Below are 24,565 nucleotides of genomic sequence, written 5' to 3'. Positions count from 1 at the left end.
AAGGCTTATGTAGTGGAAGTATATCAGTTAAATATTTTGGGCCTAAACCATGTAGTGATTTATAGGTTAGCAACATGATTTTAAAATAAATTCTCTGACCTACAGGAAGCCAATGTAACGATTTAAGAATTGGTGTAATATGTTTAAATTGTTAGAACTCTAGCAGCAGCATTCTGACCAAGCTGAAGCTTCCTTAGAGTTTGTTTTGGGAGACCTGTAAGGAGACCATTGCAGTAATCAAGCTTACATTTTAAGAGGATAACATGGATGCTGATCCATAATATGGTTATTTATTTAAGTAAGTTTAGTTATTTATTTTTTACTGTATTGGAATGGTGGGTTCAAGTTTTTTTTATGTTATGCCACCTTGTTATGCCACCTCAAAGTTTACATTCAACATTTTCCAAGAACATACTGTATCTGTTGCATTTATTAATGTACTCTAGCCTGCTTTCCTCTTAAAATGTAACAGACTGCTGCATCGTCACAGAATATATGAAAAAGATAGGAATCTCTACCTCAGAATTTGAAAAGATGGGGTTCCCCAAATAGTATTTCGCATTGGGCCCCCAAACAGCTAGAAACGGCCCTGTGTGTGTGTGTGCGTGTGTGTGCGTGCGTGTGTTTAATCACTTTCAATTGAAGCGCACAGCGAGTGCCTCGACTTGGTGACGAAAGCTGTACAGGGCTGGCTGGACGACCTGTGCAACGACGATCCCTAGTGGAGGCGCAGAGCCCTGCAGGAAACACACCGTGATGGAGCCTGCAAGGTTAGAAGTTAGAAATGGATCATGAGGCACTAGTTTGGTAGTTGGTCCACAGGCTGAGTGTGATGGAGCAGGATTACTGTGGAATATGACAAAGATGTAAATGTAAGTTATTAAATGTTCATTATGAGATAAACCTTGTAGTCAAGAGTAGATGGGTTTAAGAAGTCTGGTAGGTTTATGTAGGCTTAATATGGAGCCTATTGTTTCATTTCTTATTAATAAATGGGGGGGGGGAACTAATTAAAAAGTAATAATCAATAAATGCTGGCGTTAAATTGTTGGCGCTAAAACACTTAATTGAATGAATATTGCATTAATTATCAATCATTGATTGATTTATTGAAAGCATCCGAATCAATGACGAAGATAACAAGGACGCGCCCCCGTGTGCTGACGTCATTCGTTGCTTTTCCTCGCGGAAGGATTCGTGAGAAAAAAGTTCAGTTCCGGGATCGTGATCAGCCGCTGGACGCGCTACAGACGGTGACAAAGTAGTGCGGCAACCATCCGGAGCGCCTCAGGGCACAGGGATACACGGATTGCGGTAATAAAGCTCTGCGTACCGGAGCGCGTCAGGGCGGAGGGATACACGGGAGTGCAGTGATAAAGTAGTGCGAACCGGAGCGCGTAGCGCGTCAGGGCGGAGGGATACACTGGGTGTGTAGCAGGTGCGTGACGCAAACAGGAGATAACCTGCTCCCTGCATTAAGGCTTACGGAGTAGCAGACAACACAGACCCTCTCTATCCCTAGAAGGAGCCGCCTCCGCTGCACCCTGACCGGCGACAGTGACGGGATGAGCCGGTGAGTCCCGTTTTCTGCCATTTCGTTAATGTGGTGCAGCTATTCCGGAGCTAGCGCTAGCCTGTGGCTAGGTGACAGGTGACGACAGTAGCATCATAACAGCTGCTACAGCACCCCAGGGTGCTGGTGGGCTCTGTGATGATGTCGGCATACAATAGTAGATGTATTATAACCTGCATGCACTCTTATGTGACGACATCATCACAGATGGTCACACTCTGGTACAGAGTGTGTGTGTGTGTGTGTGTGTGTGTGTGTGTGTGTGTGTGTGTGTGTGTGTGTGTGTGTGTGTGTTGATGTGGGATTTCTGGATGTGGGATGTCTGGATGTGGGGATGTGTGTGTGTGTATGTACGAGCCACCACACCCCATCCTTAAATAAAGTTAATGCCAGACCACTTCCTCCCTGGCTCCTGGCTGAGTCACCTGTTGCAGTTCAGCACCCCCCCAGCCGCGCTGGATTGTTGAGATCTGAGAGGGCCGGCCTCTAACACAGTCAGAGCAGTCTCTGTTACAAAGAGCCAATAGATTATGGTTATTTCATGGGGTTCCTGCTAGTGTTTCACAGCATCACCCCCCCCCCCCCCCAGACACTCTGCTCACAGTGTGACTCGACTGGGACTGAGTTTGGTGTATGACACGTGGCGCAGTCTCTCCCTCCCTCCCTCCCTCTCTCTAGCACACAAACACAACAACAGGGAAAGTGTGTGTGTGTGTGTGTGTGTGTGTGTGTGTGTGTGTGTGTGTGTGTGTGTGTGTGTGTGTGTGTGTGTGTGTGTGTGTGTGTGTGTGTGTGTGTGTGTGTGTGTGTGTGTGTGTGTGTGTGTGTGTGTGTGTGTGTGTGTGGAGCATGACTCACTGATGTCATCGTGAGGGTGAGTGGAGGGGGGGGGGGGGGGTTGACTGATTGAGACGTGTGTGTAGTGTATAGAGGGCAGGGGTAAGGCTAGTGGACTCCCAGCCCAAAAGGTACTGGGTTTGATTCCCTGCTGTCTGCAGTAGGTATCCTTCAGAAAGACGCCTTACTAGACATATCAGTTACCTGCCTGGTGTGAAGTAGTCCATGATTGTGTTCTCCAGCGCTCCAAACGGTGCAACCAACAAACTGAATCTTGCATAGTATCCACAGTTTGTTCATGCATCAGAATTCGTGGTGAATTGCTGTTGATAAAGCGAGCGCCGGCCTGATGTTTGTTTACCTCCAGCTCTGCCAAGTACTGCAGGGAATCCGGGGTGTTTGTGCTGGCTTCAGGATGCCTGTTTGATTAAGGGACAGGCTTCTTATCAGGGAGCAGTGAGGCTAGGTCAACAACCATCTGGCTTCACAATGTTTAAATGGACCTTTCCTGACAGCCTAATTCTCTCCAAGCGCCATGGCTCACTATTTGCCTCTAGTTGCCAACTGAAGATGACACGGAGCCCCTGTAAACATTATGGTGGGATGCAGATACCTGTAGGCCTCGCCTCTCTACCTGTAGGCCTCGCCTCTCTACCTGTAGGCCTCGCCTCTCTACCTGTAGGCCTCGCCTCTCTACCTGTAGGCCTCGCCTCTCTACCTGTAGGCCTCGCCCCTCTACCTGTAGGCCCGCCCCTCTACCTGTAGGCCCGCCCCTCTACCTGTAGGCCCGCCCCTCTACCTGTAGGCCCGCCCCTCTACCTGTAGGCCCCACCCCTCTACTTGTAGGCCACACCCCTCTACCTGTGGGCCAAACCCCTCTACCTGCTAATTAATCAAAATGCATTGGAAATAATCAAACAAGCTTTGGTTTATTTGCGCATTTTTTTTATATTCAATTGCACTCCGAACAAAAGGCTAATGTAAACGTTGTGATTAGGGATGGGCATGATTAATCGACGATCGACTAATTGATCGTTAAGAAATTCGTCTTACGTAATTTTTACATCGATTAAACTAATGTAGTGTGCAGTTAAACATTTTACCACACTGGGGCAATATTACAATTTGCGGCTCCTCCCCCGCAATAAACATCCCGCTTTGAACGGTGAACTCTTTACGCCTAGCAGCTAGGGTTGCCGCGGTATACGGTATTACCGGTGTTACCGGTGTTGAGGCCAACACCGATTACCCGATTATTATTATTTTTATTTATTTTTTGTAATAAAAAACAAATTCAGTAAAAATTAATAATATAATTAAGAAAATTTAAATGTGTAGAATAGGCCACAGTTCTGCTCTGTGCGGGAGAATTGGCGCGCCGAGAATTGACGCGCTTCCTTACAAGACCAGTAACCATAGCAACACCGGTAAACAAACCCAGAGAAGCCCAATCCCTACGTGAGCTCCCCGCGCTACGGCCATCCGGAGGCGCACAGAGCTTTTGGCCGTGATATTATGATATATACAATTATATTATACTATTATATATATAGAACGTTATAAGACGCCGAGAATTGGCGCGCTGCCAGCCGTTGTCACCGAGTGTGAGAGGAGAGTTGACGGAGAAGATGGCGGTTGACCTATAGTTTCAAAGTTAATACCGTTTATACCGGTAATACCGGTGTTGACACGAGCGTATTACTCGGTGTGAAAATGTCCACACCGCGGCAACCCTACTAGCAGCTATAAAAAGCTATAAAAACTATAAAAACTACAAAATGACTATTAATGCAGGCTATGTGGAAAATGCGCCGACTTTGGCTCAGCCTGGCTCCGCCCTCTTCAGCTACGTAGCTAGGATGGCTGCCGTTGAGTACGAAAAGTGTACATCGCCACACACTTCGCGATTTGACCGTTTTCAGTACACTTATTTTCGCCCGAACTGAATCGAACGTATTCAAACTTAGACTAGTAAGTACGGATAGTATGGATATTGGAACACGGCGATGAAATCATGAAGCGGGCGAGGCCACGGCAAAGTCTGGTGTGGGACTATTATGATTGAAAAAATGACTTATTGGGGAGCACTATAGGCCTACCACTCAAGGCGAGGTTAGCATCGCAGAAATAAAGAACTTTCTGAGCCCCTGGATTGTGGAAAGTTGTTCCCCCGCCTTGCCAAGTTAGCACGGAGGTATTTGTGCATCACGCAACGTCGGCCCCCTCAGAGCGGGTGTTTTCGGCGGCTGGACTGACGGTCACCAGGGTGCGGTCGCGTCTGACCCCAGAGCACGTCAACATGCTCATCTTTCTGAACAAAAATCCGTAGACTGGTTGGTTAAGTCATAACATGATTGGTTTTTTGATATTATTATTGTTATTATTTTGGGAAGAAACTAGGATTGTGTTTATTTTTAGTTATGTTTATGAGCACCGGCTTCGAGCTGCATGCTCCGTTGCTTAGAGCAGAGTAGCGCAAAACTATTGAACGGATCTGGTTTAACTGAGTTGTTCATCTAATAATAAAGATCCCAATGAGGAAAACACGCTGCATTTGTATTTTCATTTCATTTTGAATATAATTTTTATTTTAATGTAAATTATTAACGATTAATCGACTAATTGATCGTTAATTCTCCCGACGATCGACTAAGACAACTTAATCGAATGCCCATCCCTAGTTGTGATTCAGCACAGCAGAGAAGCCGTCACAACAGAGATGCACACCCATACCCACAACACACATGACCCAGTCAACACACACCACCACACAGTCCACACACCACACAACACCATACAGTCCACACACCACCCAGTCCACACACATCACCACACAGTCCACACACCACCACCCAGTCCACAAGCCCAACACATAGCACCACGCTTCCTGCCGCCACAGAGGCGGGCTAATGATCTTAAATCTGGCAGAGCGGCTCTCACCATGATGTATCACGGTGGTGTGAATCATCGCAGCAGCAGGCGTGCAGTGCTCAGTGCAGCTTTTGGACTTAGAAGAGATGAGGAATCAATTTGAGGTTTGGAGTGAAGTCAGGAGGCACGAGGCACAGGGAGAGGCAGGGGGGAGACGGGAGCCTCTGAGTGGAGAATCACACAGCTGAAGTCAACACCTGTAGTACACAGTGTTTACACACCCACGGGGAGGGTGGAACCAAAGAGAGTTAATAAACATTTGGATTAGTGTGTGTGTGTCACACTGACTTCTCATATAGAAGTCAGAACTTCGCCATGGCTACCGTCGTCATTCACTCCTTGCCACCGTTACGAGGTTGTTTATCGCCATGGCGATGAGGGAAGGGATGACCATTGGCTCAGGGGGAGTCTGTTAAAAAGTGCGTCTCTGTAAAACCTGGAGCAAAGACCGCGGAGGTAGGGTCAACTGCCGTCCATTAGCTGGTGTTCAAGAGGAATCAGTTTTATGAGAAACAGCTGACACTCAGTGGGTTAATTAGCAGGCAGAGGGAGCCTGGGTAGGGTTGTTGGCATGTGGGCCAACAAGCAGGCTGTGGTGTTTAACGCAGCGCCGTTAACTGAGTTTTGTCCCACGGTGTAGTCATATGGGACCGGGGGGTTCTCTGGATCTTAAGGGTTCTCTGTATGGCCAGTTTGGGAAATATGTGTTGACTATTGAGTCCACGTTTACACGTAGCAGGGTATTTATATAAACGAATATTTCCCCCCATCCGTTTTCAAAAATAACATTGTGCACACACCATCGTTTTCAAAAAAAGGTGTCGTTTACATCAAAACGCATAAATACGCCGTTGAGCGCCATTATAACTATGCCAAACCTATAGGCGGCAGTGTAGGGAGAAGGATAAATCCATGCAAGCCAATCAGAATCCTCAGTTTCTCCCCGTTGGCACAACAACACATAACCGGCGTTTTCAGAAATCTCCACTTTGGCTGGAGTTTTTAGAAATGATCGTTTTCTGTGATTAAAAACTGCGTTTTCGTGTAAATGAGAGGCCAAACCGCGTGGAAATATCTGCGTTTTCCCTTCGTGTAAACGGGGACTGAATGGGTCCGAAGTGTTGACGTCAGAAACTGGTGCCCTGGGTGTCTGACCTCATCATACCAGAGCACACAATCAAATCTCACAGAGACAAAAGACTGACTGATCCCTACTAGAGATGGCCTGTTTCTATATTTATCTGTACTAAACAAGGCTGGAGTCATATGGTTAGGATATCTGCTGTTACTGCCACAACAGAACCCTCTGTTCATCTTTCTGTTCATCTCGCTCGCTTTCTGTGGATTCTTCGATTATTGAGAATGAGATTTAGATTTTCCTTCTTGATGTTCATCACCTTTCAAACAACAAGCTGATATTGTTGATCGATTCATGTTTTAGGACAACTGATAAACTGTCTTCGGCTGCCACTCACACGAACGCATCCCATTAACCTACCTCATTGACACTCATTAGTACTGTTCCTGTATTTCCTCCTGGCTCCACCCTCCGGTCTCTGCAGTGTGGGCTGTGTCTGCTGATCTCTGTTCCTCCAGTGCAGCATTCTCCCTGCCAGAGGCTGCCCATCAGCCTGCCAGCCAGCAGTATGTCAGGTAATTACCACACCTCTGCACAGTGGCGCTGAATTATTCATTCAATCAACAGACCATTTTTAGCATTTTCCATGGGACATTGGCTCAAGCCCCGAATGTTTGCTGAATCGCCTCAGGACCTTTTTTATTATTGAACCTTTGACAAAAATACAAACACAAATTTGCCCCCGATCTATTGATTTGTGTTTCTAGTAATGCATGAAAGCCCTAAAATATTTAATCACGATTAATCGCATTAATGCCATAGTTAACTCACGATTAATCGCGATTAATCATATATTTTTTTTCTATGCTAAATATCCCTTGAATCCTTTGTCCCATTAATTTTTCTCATTTTAATGCTCTTATCAACATGGAGAAGTGCATCGGCTTGCCTTGTGCAGATGTTTTTTTATTGATAACAACATTGGCATATACTGATCAAAACAGGACGGTACAAAAAAAAAGCCTATAATGCAGTTAAACGATGAACATACAAAGATATGCCTTGAACATAGCAGTCAGGCTACTGCTTCTTTGTTTTGAGCCCAAAAAAAAAAAAAATAATAATAATAATATCGACATATTTTTTATTATAATTTGCGTTAATCGCGCGTTAAAAAAATTAACGTCGTTAAAATTGGTTTGCGTTAACGTCGTTAATAACGCGTTTAACTGACAGCTCTATTAAAAACCAAAGTATATTCTGGGTCTTCTGTGTGTCATGACTCTGCAATGAGTGTAAAATATCAAATGAAATGGATGGCTCGTCGCTTGGCAACGAGATGCGGGGCGCTCCTCTGTTTGAGCGACTCGTGATTGAAAGGCTACTTTATAACATATTTAATTTATTAATTCACATTTTTGTTCAGTTTAAACCGTGACAATATTCTTATGAACTATGGACACTGTCAAATCTGAGTTGGTGGAATTTAAAAGCCATTCTGCAACAAGTTAAGGAGGTTTATTCTCTGCTGGAGTCACTGCATATCCAAATCCACCGAGACGCAGTTACGCCAGAGTGGACCATCTGAAGCTTCATCACGCTTGCCAGGCAGTTGGCTTATCACCCGAACAACTGGATTTCATACCAAAAACTCTGATAAAAGAGACAATACGGAGGAAAAGTGGATTGAGAGGAGGAATTAGGAACAGGATTAGGAGACGAGGAAGGTAAGCTACCGTTACCTGCTGTCACTTTGTCAAATGTGCGATCACTGCGTAATAAGATGGATGAGCCTGCGGCCCTGGTTAAAGTTGATTCTGACTACCGAAATAGAAGTTTATTCTGTTTCACTGAAACATGGCTAACTGAATACATTGCAGTAGGCTTAGATGGCTTCAAATTCATACGCTTTGACCAGAAAGAACAGGGAAATCAATCGAGGGCGGTCTATGCATGGCTGTAAATGACAGATGGGCAACGAATTTCACAGTGCGTGAGAGGCACTGCTCACGCCACTACGAAATCATGACAGTGTCTTTTTTTTTTTTTTTTTAAAGAAACATTTATTGAACTTCAATATAAAAAACAATATTTAACAAATAGTAAAAACAGGTGAGGTAGAACAAGTAAGAACAAGTAGATGAACAATATTTAACAAATATTAAAAACAGGTGAGGTAGAACAAGTAAAAAAAAAAAAAAAAACGGCGAAAATCAGCCGCGTATCGGCCGATACCGATACACGTAAAAAAACGCGAATATCGGCCGATAATATCGGCCGACCGATATATCGGTCGATCCCTAGTCGTCAGATCATAATGTAATTTTACTACTGCCTAAGTATAGACAAAAATTAAAAACACACAAAATCCTGACCAAAACCATCAAGGTCTGGAATAATGATTCTGTAGAAAAGCTGAGAGGATGTTTTGAGTTTACGGACCGGGGAATATTCGTCAAAGCATGCAATGGTGACCTAAACATGCTGAATGAATCCATATGCTCTTACCTCTCATTTTGTGCTGATAGTGTTATTCCAACCAAACAGATCAAGCACTATGCCAACTACAAGCCGTGGGTAACCAGAGAACTCAAACACTGTCTCAATTTGAAAAAAATAGCTTTTATTCAAGGAGACAAACAATGTGTCAAAGACCTCACAAGGGAGCTGAAGCAGAAGACCAAGTTAGCCAAGATCAAATACAAGGACAAAATGGAGAACAAGTTCACCAGTGGAGATGTGAGGGATGCCTGGAAGAGTCTGAACACCATGATGGGCAGAACTCCGAATGCTGCCAAGATACAATGCCCAGACCCTGTGGCCTTTGCTGAAGAACTAAACACCTTCTATGCCAGATTCAACAGCACTGGTTCTGTGGAGGATGGAGTCACATACAACTACCCCTCTGAATCCATCTGTGTAGAGGAGAAGTGGGTTGTTTCAATCTTTACCCGTCTCCAGTCTACAAAAACTCCCAGACCAGACAGGCTGAAGGGACGGATATTGAAGGAGTGTGCAACCCAGCTAGGTGGTGTGATGACACAACTCTTTCAGCTATTTCTGGATGCCAGCTTTGTTCCCAGGGCATGGAAGGAGACTACCATCATTCCTGTTCCTAAAAAGCCTCATGCCAAAGCCCTGAACGATTTCCGACCTGTGGCACTCACCTCTATCCTCTGCAAATGTATAGAGAGAGTTGTTGCAGAGGAACTCACCACCATGTTTGGAGAAAGTCTGGATCCATTGCAGTTTGCCTATAAACCAAGACGGGGTGTGGAGGATGCCATTCTAGCTCTCCTGGACACTGTGACAAGGCACCTTGACTCCCAACACTCCTTTGTCAGGATTCTATCCATGGATTTTTCATCAGCCTTCAACACATTAAATATCAACACACTTCTACATCACCTTCAGCAGCTACAAGTCAACCCAAAACTGATGCTCTGGATTAAGGAGTTCTTGATGAACAGACCCCAGCATGTGAGAGTGCAAGGTGGGACATCTACCAACACCATTTTAAATACAGGAGTCCCACAAGGATGTGTCTTGTCACCAATTTTCTCTTCTATATAAACAAATGAGATCACCTGCAAGATCAATGGACTAAAACTATTTAAATAGGCTCATGACATGGCGTTGGTGGCCAACCTGAGAGACGTGCACACCCTGTCCACTTACAGGCAGTATGTCAGCACCATGGCCCTGTGGTTCAAGGAGAGCTCACTGCAACTAAACATCAGCAAGACCAAAGAACTGTGTTGCCATAGGTGCTGGGCACCCGAAAACCCACATCCACTCTCCACACCTTTTAAGACTGGAGGGGCAAGTGGTTGGCAATGCTTAACAGGTTAAGCATTTCAAGTACCATGGCACCCAGATTGACCACCGCCTGTCCTTCAACTAGCACGTAGACAGAGTTTACAAAAAAGCCCAACAACGCATGTGTCTCCTGAGGAAGCTGAAAGGGTTCGATGTCAGAAAGGACATTTTATTAAAGGTTTAACAGACACTAATCGAATCTGTCATCTCCTTCAACATTACATCTTGGTACAGCTTCCTAACGAGCAGAAGCAAGGGAAAACTGGCTAGGATAATTAAGCAGGCAAGCAAGATAACCAGTAGGGTTGCCGCGGTGTGGACATTTTCACACCGAGTAATACACTCGTGTCAACACCGGTATTACCGAGTATAAACGGTTTAAACTTTGAAACTAGGTCAACCGCAATCTTCTCCGTGAACTCTCTTCTCACACTCGGTGACAGCGTCTGGCAGCACGCCAATTCTCGGTGACGGCGTCTTATAACGTTCTATATATAATAGTATGATATAATTGTATGCATAATATCACGACCAAAAGCTCTGTGCGCCTCCGGATGGCCGTAGCGAGGAGAGCTCTCGTAGGGATTGGGCTTCGCGGGGTTTGTTTACCGGCGTTGCTATGGTTACCGGTCTTGTGTGTTCCAAGGGTTTATTTGGTAGCCTATCTATTATTATTATTACATTTTTATTTTCTCTGTGTTGCCGGTGTGCAACACAGAGTAATCTGTGTTGTCCTCAACACCGGTAACACCGGTAATACTGTATACTGCGGCAACCCTAATTACCAGCATCCAAAGAAAACGGCTTTCAGGCTTGCACACTCAAGCAGTGGAAAGGAAGACCAATTCCATTCTCCTGGATCCCTCCCACCCCCTCCACGGCTGTTTTGAGCTGCTTCCATCAGGCAGATGATACTAGAGTGCCTCTAGCCAAAAAAATTCTCTATACAAATTCCTTCATCCTTCACACACACAACATACTTCTTACACAAGCACCACATACACACAATTAGAGAACACACTGCCTTCAATCAAAGACAATTTTCTAATCTGGCAACATGTTGGACAAATAAAGCTTTTGAGCTTTTGAACTTCATAAACAACAGACCATGGACAAACGTGTGGATTCATACAAGTGTGCAGTGATCACTGTGACCGTTGCTGTCTGTCTGCTGTCCTCGGGGAAACGACAGTGTTTCTGAGGGCTTTCTCTAGAAACATCTTATTGATTGACGGCACGGACAGCCCCTCCCCTGACCTCATGAGACAGATGGCTACGGAGAGATGCAGGCACATTGAAGCCACACACATCATAGGAGGACACTTGAATCAGTTTGACTGAAGCCTTTGGACTCATAGTGCCATGTGTTAGTTCATTTTCTGTCGTGGAAACACTAATCATAGTACACAATTATAAACAAATGATAATAACCTTGTTTATATAATTAGTTCTCAATTTATAATGAATTAGTATATGTTCCCCTTGGATATAGAGATGCCTCTCTCACTGAAAGGTGTTAAGATAGTAGGATATCCACTGTAGCCACAAAGTCCGATACTGAGGCCAATCCACTGACTTCTATGTTGATTCCTTAAGCTGTCTTGCAGCCTTGCAGACGTGTCCACTTCAGCAGTAGTGTATTGCACTCTCCACGATGGTCCCTCCCCCTCAACCTTTGTTTCCCTGATTTTAACCCCACAATGCAAACGTTTTCCCTTTTAAGAATCATGTTCACCAGTTGTCTCACTGAATGTATTCTTGGTAACTTTTCTGCCTGTACTGTTTCATGATCATGCTCTAAATTTAAATAAAGATGCTGGCCGAAGTGTCTTACATCTTAGTTTATGTTTACCTCCTGATCCAGGCAGTTACACCCCGGCCCCGGGGGGCCCCTTCTCGGCCCTCACGCCCAGCATGTGGCCCCAGGACATTCTGGCCAGGTACCACCAGGTAAGCAGCTGTTTTATTCATGAACCCAGAGGCTGCTGGGCGAATCAGGTCAATTAACATAACGTCAGGAAACTGGAATATGGGCATGGTGCTTTGATGTGCATCAGAGTACAAATATATTTGAGGATAGGTTATTTATGATGCAGGGAGTATAGAAAGGAATTCTATCGACTGACACTAAGCCAACAGCCTTAGAAGAAACTGCTTATGGTTTTCATTCCAAGTATGTTATACACTGGTTCTAAAGGGCTGTCGTGTATTCAGGGTTTTTGAACGACAGAGCGCTACAGTGTGTTCATACTGAAGAAGCCCAGACAGCAGTCAGCGTTCTGCGGTCAGATTGACATCCTCCGGTTGTATTGGCTGTGCACACGGCTGCTGTCCCAGCCAGCAAAGAGCTTCCAGTGAGGGCCAATACTGTGAATTGTCTTTGAATGGTATCTGATCATCAATAAATGAAATGACGGACTGATGGTGATACCCACTTTCATATTGCATTAGGAAGATATGCCCTTCATGATAAGAATGTGAGGTTTGAGACGTCCGAGAAAAACTAGTTGGAGTCCATACTTTAAAGGTGTATTTGATCTAATGGACTGACCCTCAGTCGGACCAGCTATGACGCTACTCTGAATGCCGAATGGACTTTATTTATAGAGCGCTTTTCTAACCAGTGGCCACTCAAAGCGCTTTACAATACTGCCTCATATTCACCCATTCATGAACACATTCACACACTGACGGCGGAGTCGACCACGCAAGGGGTCAGCCAGCTCGTCGGGAGCAGTCAGGGTGAGGCGTCTTCCTTTGGGACACCTCGACACTCAGCTAGGAGGAGCCCGGGTTCGAACGAGCGACCTTCCGATTCCAAGTCAACCCGCCCCCTACTCGGCATTCTGAAGCGTATATTAGGTGTCAAATTCCACAGGATTATCAGGAGGATGCATTCCTCCGTTCCGTCCAGCTTTTCGCCCTGATGTGGTGGCCAGCAGAGACGTAAACTTGATACCTCCACAAAGTCCTCTGCCTCAAAACGATGTTTGTATTAAAGTAATCCTGAGGTGTGACGGAGGCCGGTCAGGGGAACCGGACGGTGAGTCACTGGGTGGAGTTTAGCAACAGGATGGGATATCTCAGGCCGGCTTTGTCTACAATCAGCGGTGAGGTTCCCCACTGATAGGTGGTGCCTGAAAGAGGATTAACACAGAAAAATCATGAATGACCCCTACCTGCTCCTGGTACATTATACGTAGACTTTATAACTCTAGAGGAACAGTGTGTCAGTCATTCTCTGCTCAAGATGAAAAGATTATATAACAATCTATGCAGAATAATTTTATTTCCATAGATGTGTAAATGGTAGTGTACGGACAATACATGTGGTATATCCTACATTTGTTGTGACTAATATTATTTCATAATGATGGATAATTTAATAGTTTTAATGGCTCAATGATGGGCCATTAAAACATACAGTAATGTATAATTGAAAAAGCAACGACATGGAAATCTGCTGCTCTCCCTGAGATACAATGAAATGTAATTTTATTATTCATTAATCCCAGAGAGACGATACAGTGTCACTCACAGCATAACATTTAGAGATCTGTCATCCCGTCTGATGAGAGGCCTGTCTCCCAAGCCATGAGTCCACACCAGGCCTCTCTCCCCAGTTAGTGTTTATCTGCACCAACCTGTCTCACTGTTATCTCCACCAACCTGTCTCACTGTCTCCACAGAAGGACTCGTCAGAGGGAGCAGAACGCTATGATGAGTTTGGATTCAAGATTGAGAAACGAGGTAATGTACACACTCACACACGCCTGCAGACACACACACACACTCTCACTCTCTCGCAGGCACGCACGCGCATGCAGCGACGGGTGCATGCAAACACTATGGAGTTAGAATCATGCCAAAACCCTGCACACACGCAAAACGTGCTCACGCATAACGATTCACACGCACACAAAACGTGTTTTACTCACGCACAATGATTCACACACACGCTCAGTGTGGTTTGCAAATACAAAACATCATTCACAAATTAATGCATTTTGCTTCAGAAACAAATACAGTATGTTTTACACAAAGTACAAAAAAAAAATCCTTCAAGAACACAAAACAATTCTACAAGTACGGAACACGAAAGCTGCGCGTGGATCGGAATGCATTTGCGCACGGATCGGAATGCATTTGCGCACGGATCAGCAAGGAGGAAAATCAGTGCCAAAAGTCACGTTACAAATAAATGTCCTGTGATTCACACTACACAACAGCAGGTGGCGCCGTTGAGTCAGTTTAAGGCCGCCAGGACGATCTTTTTTTCTCCCCAAAATCTTTATTTGATGCCGGCCAACCGTGTGTGGCTCTATGGAAAGCCAAGAAGGCCACTAACTGGCCCTAGAATGGCGCGGTAAAAGTGCTAAACCGTACGGAATCCGTCACGTGACTTTTGGCACTAATTTTCCGCCTTGCTGATCCGTGCGCAAATGCATTCCGATCCGTGCGCAAATGCATTCCGATCCAAGCGCAGCTTTCGTGTTCCGTACTTGTAGAATTGTTTTGTGTACTTGAAGGATTTTTTTTGTACTTTGTGTAAAACATACTGTATTTGTTTCTGAAGCAAAATGCATTAGTTTGTGAATGATGTTTTGTATTTGCAAACCACACTGAGCGTGTGTGTGAATCATTGTGCGTGAGTAAAACACGTTTTGTGTGCGTGTGAATCGTTATGCGTGAGCAAAACACGTTTTGCGTGTGTGCGGCATGATTCTAACTCCATAAAACACGCGCACGCACACGGCAATAAGTCGCCCTTAAAGAGCAAATTGTTATTCAGAACTTCTAGAGGCAAAGTAATACAACATTTACATAAAGGCTGATCTGGAGGGAGGGACTGTAATTTGAAAAACAGCTTAAATTGTTCAGTCACGGAATGTCAATTTTCTACACGCAGCCTGAAACCCACTCTGACACACTGTGTAAAGTCTATTTTATGAGTGTAGTTTAGCATAATTGGGTGTACGGCTATTTGCAGTTTGTTTGAATATCAGCTGAAAGTTTCACTGACTTTTCCAGTTCTCATGTTGTTCCCTCGACTTCAACACGGAACCGCAGGCACCGCTGAGCTCCAGTGTCTTTCATTAACCTACTGCTCAGTCTCTACTGTACACCATAGTTATAATGGAATAACCAAATACCTCTCAGTCTCACAGCCTTACTCCTACCCCACTGTACATATTCACCAAATACCCCTCAGTCACAGCCTGACCCCTACCCCACCATACATATTCACCAAACACCTCACTCTACTATTGACATGTTGATTCCAATACCACAGACCTGAAGCGATCTATAACCGTAACCCAAAATGAAAACTAGTCCAACCCCCCTCCCCTCCCCCAGAGGGCTCGCAGCAGCCAGGCAGCGAGTGCCCCCTCCAGATTGGGGACCCCCAGCAGCGTTCGGGTGGAGACGGGTCCCCCCACAGCGAGGACCCCCAGCAGCGGCTGCGCTGGCAGGCCCACCTGGAGTTCACCCACAACCACGCGGTGGGTGACCTCACCTGGGACGTCATCGCCCCCGACCTGCCCCGCTCCGACCGCCTCCGCTCCCTGGTGCTGGGGGGCATCCCACACAGCATGAGGCCGCAGGTAGACCACGCTCCCACACACCTGACAGCATGAGCCCCCAGGTAGACCCTCACTCACACACCTGACAGCATGAGGCCGCAGGTAGACTCTCACACACACACCTCACAGCATGGGGCCCCAGGTAGACCCCGCCTCACACACCTGTAGTCATTAAAGGCCTCACAGCATGAAGCCCCAGGTGGACCCCGCCCTCACACATCTGTAGTGATTAAACCAACTCGATCAGGAATAGCAGTTTGACCCAGTCCCCTTCCGTGACTCAATAACAACCCAAAGCGCTCTCTGCCTGTCTGTCTGGCTGTCCAGCTGTGGATGCGTTTCTCTGGGGCCCTCCAGAAGAAGAGGACCTCAGAGATCTCCTACAAAGAGATTGTCAAGAACGGCTCCAACGAAGACTCCAGCACGTCCAAACAGGTACCACGCTATGTAGCGCCATCTAGCGCTATGTAGCTGCTAACTTTAGCAAACAGGTTGACATTCAACCTGTCTTTATTTGTAATACAGACGTGTTCCTCCAAAGAGTCATTAGGGTGCAGGTAGGGGCTGGATGTCTCTCATATGGGAACGCTCCTGCTGCGGACACTGGGAAAGTGTCTGCAGTAGATTGACCCACCGATTGACCTCCGACCCTGTGCCCCCAGATAGAGAAGGACCTGCTGAGGACCATGCCCTCCAACGCCCCGCACACACGCAAAACGTGCTCACGCATAACGATTCACCCGCAGACAAAACGTGTTTTTCTCACGCACAATGATTCACACACACGCTCAGTGTGGTTTGCAAATACAAAACATCATTCACAAACTAATGCATTTTGCTTCAGAAACAAATACAGTATGTTTTACACAAAGTACAAAAAAAAAATCCTTCAAGTACACAAAACAATTCTACAAGTACGGAACACGAAAGCTGCGCGTGGATCGGAATGCATTTGCGCACGGATCGGAATGCATTTGCGCACGGATCGGAATGCATTTGCGCACGGATCAGCAAGGAGGAAAATCAGTGCCAAAAGTCACGTTACAAATAAATGTCCTGTGATTCACACTACACAACAGCAGGTGGCGCCGTTGAGTCAGTTTAAGGCCGCCAGGACGATCTTTTTTTCTCCCCAAAATCTTTATTTGATGCCGGCCAACCGTGTGTGGCTCTATGGAAAGCCAAGAAGGCCACTAACTGGCCCTAGAATGGTGCGGTAAAAGTGCTAAACCGTACGGAAACCGTACGGAATCCGTCACGTGACTTTTGGCACTAATTTTCTGCCTTGCTGATCCGTGCGCAAATGCATTCCGATCCGTGCGCAAATGCATTCCGATCCAAGCGCAGCTTTCGTGTTCCGTACTTGTAGAATTGTTTTGTGTACTTGAAGGATTTTTTTTGTACTTTGTGTAAAACATACTGTATTTGTTTCTGAAGCAAAATGCATTAGTTTGTGAATGATGTTTTGTATTTGCAAACCACACTGAGCATGTGTGTGAATCATTGTGCGTGAGTAAAACACGTTTTGTGTGCGTGTGAATCGTTATGCGTGAGCAAAACACGTTTTGCGTGTGTGCGGCATGATTCTAACTCCATAAAACACGCGCACGCACACCACGCTATGTAGCGCCATCTAGCGCTATGTAGCTGCTAACTTTAGCAAACAGGTTGACATTCAACCTGTCTTTATTTGTAATACAGACGTGTTCCTCCAAAGAGTCATTAGGGTGCAGGTAGGGGCTGGATGTCTCTCATATGGGAACGCTCCTGCTGCGGACACTGGGAAAGTGTCTGCAGTAGATTGACCCACCGATTGACCTCCGACCCTGTGCCCCCAGATAGAGAAGGACCTGCTGAGGACCATGCCCTCCAACGCCTGCTTCACGGCCCTGGGCAGCGTGGGGGTCCCCCGGCTCCGGAGGGTGCTGAGGGGGCTGGCCTGGCTCTACCCCGACGTGGGCTACTGCCAGGGCACTGGCATGGTGAGGGCCTGCACACACGCACGCACCTACACAGACCTACGTACACACACAACCACTTCGAACCTGCACATGCACGACTACGCACATGCACACACCTACTCACACAACTACGCAAACACACACCACTATGTACGCATACACATACACAAACTCAAACACACCCCTATGTACACTAACCGGCTTGGGGAGTGAACCGCCTCGTTCCAAATAGCACACAAACCGGAGTTTACTAAAGCCAAAACGGCACTTTTAATCAATCATAAAGTATCTTACTACTAAACAGAACAAAAAACCGAACCGAACAAAAGACAGCCTTGGAGGTATCCAAAGTCTTGTTCCTCCGGGTGGAATCAAGTAACCCTCGGAGGCTGTATCTCCACACACGCGACCCAGGAGAGCCCTGAAGGAGCCTTGGAGCTATTCATGCCCTGCTCTCCACCGCCCCTCAGGTGCTCTGCATTACGTTGATTGGCATTGGCACCAATGCCCACCCTGGCGCCATCTGGTGCTAATTGGTGGTAGACCCCCTCTAACAACTGCCCCCTGCTTCCAGGGTCGCTGTGCAAGGGCCGGGTTGTCGTTCACACACGCACGCACGCACGCACGCACGCACGCACGCACGCACGCACGCACGCACGCACGCACGCACGCACGCACGCGCGCACGCGTATCTTCACACACACACACACACGCGCGTATCCACACACACACACACACACGCGCGTATCTACACACACACACACACACACACACACGCACACACGCATATCTACACACACACGCGTATCTACACACACACAAACACGTTGTTTGATAAATAATAGTTAATTATTCATTTTGTAATAATGAATTTTAAAGCGATGTCTTAAATCTGGTCAAAATTTTCTTCAACATATTTGCATCAATGTCAACATGCTACATTTATGACGAAATTTCCGACGATGTGGGTATTAATATGCGTCCTTGTTACAAAGCACACACTGTCACAACAGCTCACCTATCGATCGGGGCCTCATTAAACACGGCGAAATGATGCACTGCGCCACTCTGTCAAAAAAAAGGGAGGATCCCCTTGCTTAAAGGTGCCTGGCAGTGAGTCTGGCTGCTAGGAACACATCGTGAAGACAACGTGAAAACAACATGAAAACAACATGAACACGCCTGCCACAGTGGGGGCTGACAGGCAAACAAACCTCTCCGCTCCGGCTGATAGAGAGGGTTAATTCAGTACTCTACAGTCAGAGAGTGAGTGGCCCCCAGTGGAAGGGAACCTCTAACCCGGGCTGTTTTAATGGCTTGCTCCTCCAGTGGAGCAGCACAGGGCCAATCACAGTCCTAACCTCCATCGTACTCTGAGCCTTAATTAACCCTACCCACCCCCAGGTGGTGTCGTGCCTGCTGCTGTTCCTGGAGGAGGAGGACGTGCTGTGGATGATGTGCGCTCTGATTGAGGACCTCCTCCCGCCCTCCTACTTCTCCTCCACCCTGCTCGGGGTTCAGACGGACCAGAGGGTCCTCAGGCAGCTCATCGTCCAGTACCTCCCCGCGCTTGACAGCCTTCTGCAGGAGCACGACATTGGTAAGGCCTGGTCCTGGTTAGGGGTTTCCTAGAGGTCCTGGTCCCTGTTAGGAGTCTCCTAGAGGTTCTAGTTCTGGTCCTGGTAATGCTGCCTGTGTGTATCTAACCCTAACCCCTCGTGTCCTGTCACTAGAAGGTCTGTGGTCTGACCGGCCCTGTCTCTCTTTCTCAGAGCTGTCTCAGGGGTTGACACTAAAGGTTGCCCGTTTGCCCAGGGCAACTTAAAGTAATATTTGGGCAAGTTGAGTGGATTTCTGGTTGCCCGAACGGGCAAGTGGATTTTGGGTCGATGTTAATATAAAGGCTATTTATTCAAGTGTTTTTAAAAACTGCAGAACAACCTTTTGTTCCGTAAAATCACACAAAATAGATGTATTTGCAATTGATCAGCACGCTGTCTTCTCCTCTCTCGGACAGCGAGTTAACAGACTCGCATCGCTTCAGCGTGAATATAGCCCCGCCTTGTGTCACTCACTCGCAGTGCGGCGTCTATGGCAGTGATTCAACGGTGTTAGCTAAAGGTTAGCCGACACAGCTAGCATCTCAAGTGCAGCGCCTCCGCGACCGGTTTAAGTAGAGAAGGAAAATGGAGTAGTGATGGAGGAGTGTGTTTTGGAAGTGCTTTGGATTGAGACAAATTACCAAGGAAAATCATATGCAAGAACACGGTTTTGGGTTTCATAAATGGGTGCATGGGTGCATAAGTGCAGCAAAAACAAAATTGGACCTTCAAAAACTATATATTATATGAAAGCTGAGCCTCCACTTAGTCCGGCAGTCCAAACCATATCATGCTGTGACTAAATCTCGCAAATAACAACTTAAGAAGAAACGTCCCCTTTTCTTTTAACAACCAAAAAATAAGTTTTACCCTTGTGATTTTTGTCCACAAAGTTGATTCTGATTGCATAAACCACCATAAACAGATAATCCAGTGTCTGGGCCAAATTTTGCAACTAAACATGGTGTTTACATCAGGTTTCTTAGGAAAAAAAATTGCCTTCATTCAGAGCATGTGTTCTTCAGTGCAATCTAGTGGCCATATGTGTATTTGCGAGTGTTTGGCTTGGTGTCATTTGATATAATAATATAACTTTAAATAGAGGTGTCAAGTGTCAAATTTTTACGATATCTACATTTATTTGTGTCTCATAGTAAGACAGCGCTACCAACTGATAACGACCAACTGATCATTATTTCAGGTGGAAATGTTATCTTATGCTGTGTTCCATGGCTTTATTTACTTTAACCAAGTATTATCCACATTGAATATTTCACTTGCACAACAATCTTTCTTTTGGCACCAAGATGACAATATCGCCCTTGCAGTTGTGGAGATATAGCCTACTCTATTTACTTTGGGTGTGTTCTTTTCTGAAAACAACGTTTCCCCTGAGATCAAAAATGGTATAGAATATCGATATTTTTCCAGGTATAGTATCGAAGTTAGAAAATCCAGTATCATGACTGACAACACTATAAACGTGATTGTGATTTTTCAGTTAGAACTACAAGAAACGTGAATGTTAAAAAAATACATATCTTTGCTACTACCGTGGATATTTAGTTATGTACATTTGCATAAAATCATGCAGGTCTAAACATAACTGGGCATCGCTTTAATAGGTTGCAACGGTGGACTGAAATCACTTCATGGCACGATGTGACAATTCGATAAATAAGTAAACAAAGAGAAGTTTGTTATTTTGTGTGTGGAAGCTAACATTAAGCTTCAGTCTGAGCTAGGATGAATTTTCTGAGCCCCCCAAAACCAGACCGGGTGCCTGGCAAAAAGAGGCTCGTTCACGATTCTGGTTTTAATTTGGGCAAGTGAACATCCCATTTGGGCAAGTTGAACATGACCTGTACAGTACTTGCCCAATGGGCAAGTGCTTTTGAAACCCAAGTGTCAACCCCTGTGTCTGTGGTCTTTCTCTCTCTCTCAGAGCTGTCTGTGGTCTGACCCTGTCTCTCTCTCTCAGAGCCGCCTGTGGTCTCTCTCTCTCAGAGCCATCTGTGGTCTCTCTCTCTCAGTGCTTTCTGTGGTCTGTCTCTCTCTCTCAGAGCTGTCTGTGGTCTGAGCCTGTCTGTCTCTCAGAGCTGTCGGTGGTCTGACCCTGTCTCTCTTTCAGAGCTGTCCCTGATCACGCTGCACTGGTTCCTGACGTCGTTCGCCAGCGTGGTGGACATCCGGCTGCTGCTGAGGATATGGGACCTGCTCTTCTACCAGGGCTCCCTGGTCCTCTTCCAGGTCACGCTGGGCATGCTCAAGATCAAGGTAGGGAGGGGTCTTCACCCACTGTGGGTCCCAGAGTGTCTGTCGTTGGGAGTGTTCTGTGGCCATCTTCAGTGTAACAAGGAGGCACCTTGAGATAATTTTATGGAAAGTGCTTTACAAATAAAATGTATTACTATGATTATTACTATTATTAAATAAACTATAAGAGCCATCCTGCACTATTTGAGATACTTGATTAGAATGAGATTGACTAAAGCAAATTTAGAGAATATGTCTGTTAAACTGCCTTCTGCGTTAAATGTTCCTACATCCCTATCTTTAGATTCATTATTTAGAATTAAAGATATTTACTCCCTGTAGTTTAACAATAAAGCTGCAATTGTATTAATACTAGCATTATTGCCAAAGTCATATTTAAGATTTTACTTAAATATGAAATATATATTAAAAAACTATTTTGGGCAAACGCATAGGATTTTGTTATTTATACTGAAACAGTAAGTTGGACCACATGTAGCCAATATCCAGATATACCCCATGAGGCTATATCTATATCATAGCCCAATTTGGCCAAAATAGGACTTGGGCAATTATGCTATGAGGCTAACGATTAGTGGTGATACAGTCGGCATAACATCAGCATAAACGCATACCTTAACCCGCCCATATTGACCCTGCCCCCTTTTAACCCCACCCTTTAACCCCGCCCCCCACCAGGAGGAGGAGTTGGTGGCCTCGGAGAACTCGGCCTCCATCTTCAACACGCTGTCGGACCTGCCCTCCCAGCTTCGTGACGGGCCGGCGGTGCTGGGCGAGGCCATGAGGCTGACGGGGTCGCTGGCCCAGACCACACTGGACGCCCACCGCCACAAGCACCTGGCCTACATCCTCAATGAGCAGGCCCAGCTCAGCAATGGGGCCGTCAACACCGCCAACCTCAACAAGGTCCGTACTGATAGCGTGAACGAGACGGTATCATCAACATCGATATAGTTAAATTTTCGTTGAAAACACAGCATATTATATCCTTATAACGGCAGTTTCGAACCACGACTGCCGCCTGCTATTTCATAACTCTGCTTATCTTTCTCCCTCTCTGCCTCCGGCTCGCACACACACGGCCCATCCACTCGCGTCACTTTTTTCAATCCCAACATGGAGTCCGCCGGCAAACGCGGTGCAGAGGAGCATGTATGTAAGCAGAAGACAAATGGCTCCATATTTTGGAAATGTTTTGGGTACAAGGTGTCTGACGGATGACAGAATCAGTTTTTTTGTAGAGAGGGCTTCAAATCTGTCACAACTAAAGGGTTGCGTAGCCTACGACCAACCTCTTCCATCACTTGCAGCAGCACAATGTGCTCAAAAATGCGTGCAGCGACCCAAAATCTTAGACTGTCTCGACATTAATTATTTTTTATTCAGATAAAGGCAGTAGGCTACAGCAATTGTCCCAAAATGATTCAGGACTCCCGGACACCCGCTGGAGTGTCTGGCGGGTGTCGCTCCATGTGACGATTCAATTCTGTGCTTCAGATTGATGAGGAAGTGGAAGAACCAGAGACGTCGGAGAACCTGACCGTCTGAGATGTATTAATGATATTAGTGCTGTAAGTTAAACGTGTTATTGACGGCGTTAACGCAAACCAATTTTAACGGCGTTATTTTTTTTAGCGCGCAATTTTTTTTTTTTCTTTGCCTCTAAACAAAGAAGCAGTAGCCTGACTGCTATGTTCAAGGCAGTATGTTTGTATGTTCATCGTTTAATTGCACTATAGGCTTTTTTTTTGTATCGTCCTGTTTTTATCAGTATATGCCAATGTTGTTATCAATAAAAAAACATTTGCACAAGGCAAGCCGATGCACTTCTCCATGTTGATAAGAGCATTAAAATGAGAAAAATTAATGGTACAAAGAAATCAAGGGATATTTAGCATAGAAAAAAATTGCGATTAATCGTGAGTTAACTATGACATTAATGTGATTAAATATTTTAATCGCTTGACAGCACTATTATTAATATATAATAAGATTCATAATATTCCGGAGGCGCACACAGCTTTTGGCCGTGATATTATATTTTATATTGTAATGTTCTCAAATACGAGGCAGAGGCAGTGTCTAGTCCACGGTTTATTCAACCATCAAACTGTATTCAATTCAGAACGGTTGGAATAGTTACGTAAATCCAAACGGTAGGTAGGTAGGCTATAGTAATAACGGTAGCTCCACGGTAACTCCCCTCTCCCCCCCATCAGCAAGGCAGCTTAACGAGCACAGCGACGCAGGCAGGCTGGAAATTAGAGCACAGCGGCGCCACCGATCTAGAACGACGAGTTGGAGCGCGGCAACGGCAACTATGTTATTGTGTTAACAAATATCGATCTTTAACTTATATCGATATTCTGAGTGAAGATATCGAGATATGACTTTTGGTCCATGTTGCCCCGCCCTACTGGGTAGCCCCGGCCTTCCTTCCGGCGAATTGAGTTTGCCTTGCATAAGGGTCTGGAGAACAGCAATACATTTCTTTCTGCTTCCGATACTTTTTTGCGGGAGTCAATCACCGAGCTGGCTTATCCCCTTGGCGAGCTATTGGCTGGTTTAAGACCCCTTAACCAAAGTGGGTGCACCTGAACCGTAGTCTGTCACAGTGCCCTCTAGTGTACATTTGAACACAATTCAACGGATTGAATTGTGTGATGTGCGATTAGACAGAAGAGATGGAGCTGAAGGTCGATCATGTCACAGTTTAACAGGCGCTATCTTAACATGGAGCCCTCCCAGGCTGAAGGTGGGACACTTTCCTCATGGCATTGTGTCGCAGCCTAGTGTCGCTGGGATGGGGGAGGGTGCCATGGCCCCAAACAGAACACATCAGGAGGTATAAGATGTTATGTTATGGGTCATCGCTGACCACGGAGCCGTCCTCTGATCCTCTG

General features: G+C 45.9%; 1 protein-coding gene across 2 annotated transcripts in view; it reads left to right on the top strand.

Annotated features, from left to right (window-relative positions):
• The first annotated feature begins 1,228 nt into the window (after positions 1-1,228).
• The window catches only part of sgsm3 (small G protein signaling modulator 3), a 33,245-nt gene continuing 9,908 nt past the window's right edge, over positions 1,229-24,565 (top strand). The window contains exons 1-10 of one of the 2 annotated variants that reach the window (XM_060072710.1): positions 1,229-1,573; positions 6,895-6,994; positions 12,103-12,188; positions 13,928-13,988; positions 15,597-15,844; positions 16,151-16,258; positions 17,662-17,805; positions 19,189-19,384; positions 21,517-21,662; positions 22,341-22,568. In XM_060072710.1, coding sequence (XP_059928693.1) covers positions 6,988-6,994; positions 12,103-12,188; positions 13,928-13,988; positions 15,597-15,844; positions 16,151-16,258; positions 17,662-17,805; positions 19,189-19,384; positions 21,517-21,662; positions 22,341-22,568 — 1,224 coding nt within the window. In that variant the 5' untranslated portion in view covers positions 1,229-1,573; positions 6,895-6,987. The remainder of the gene's footprint in view (positions 1,574-6,894; positions 6,995-12,102; positions 12,189-13,927; positions 13,989-15,596; positions 15,845-16,150; positions 16,259-17,661; positions 17,806-19,188; positions 19,385-21,516; positions 21,663-22,340; positions 22,569-24,565) is intronic. The other variant, XM_060072701.1, reaches the window with a different exon arrangement.

The sequence above is a fragment of the Gadus macrocephalus genome, chromosome 2 (genome assembly GCF_031168955.1).
Source record: "Gadus macrocephalus chromosome 2, ASM3116895v1".
In the NCBI taxonomy this organism is placed as follows: domain Eukaryota; kingdom Metazoa; phylum Chordata; class Actinopteri; order Gadiformes; family Gadidae; genus Gadus; species Gadus macrocephalus.
Note: the sequence above shows the minus strand (reverse complement) of the source record. Positions and strands in the feature narration are given on the sequence as shown.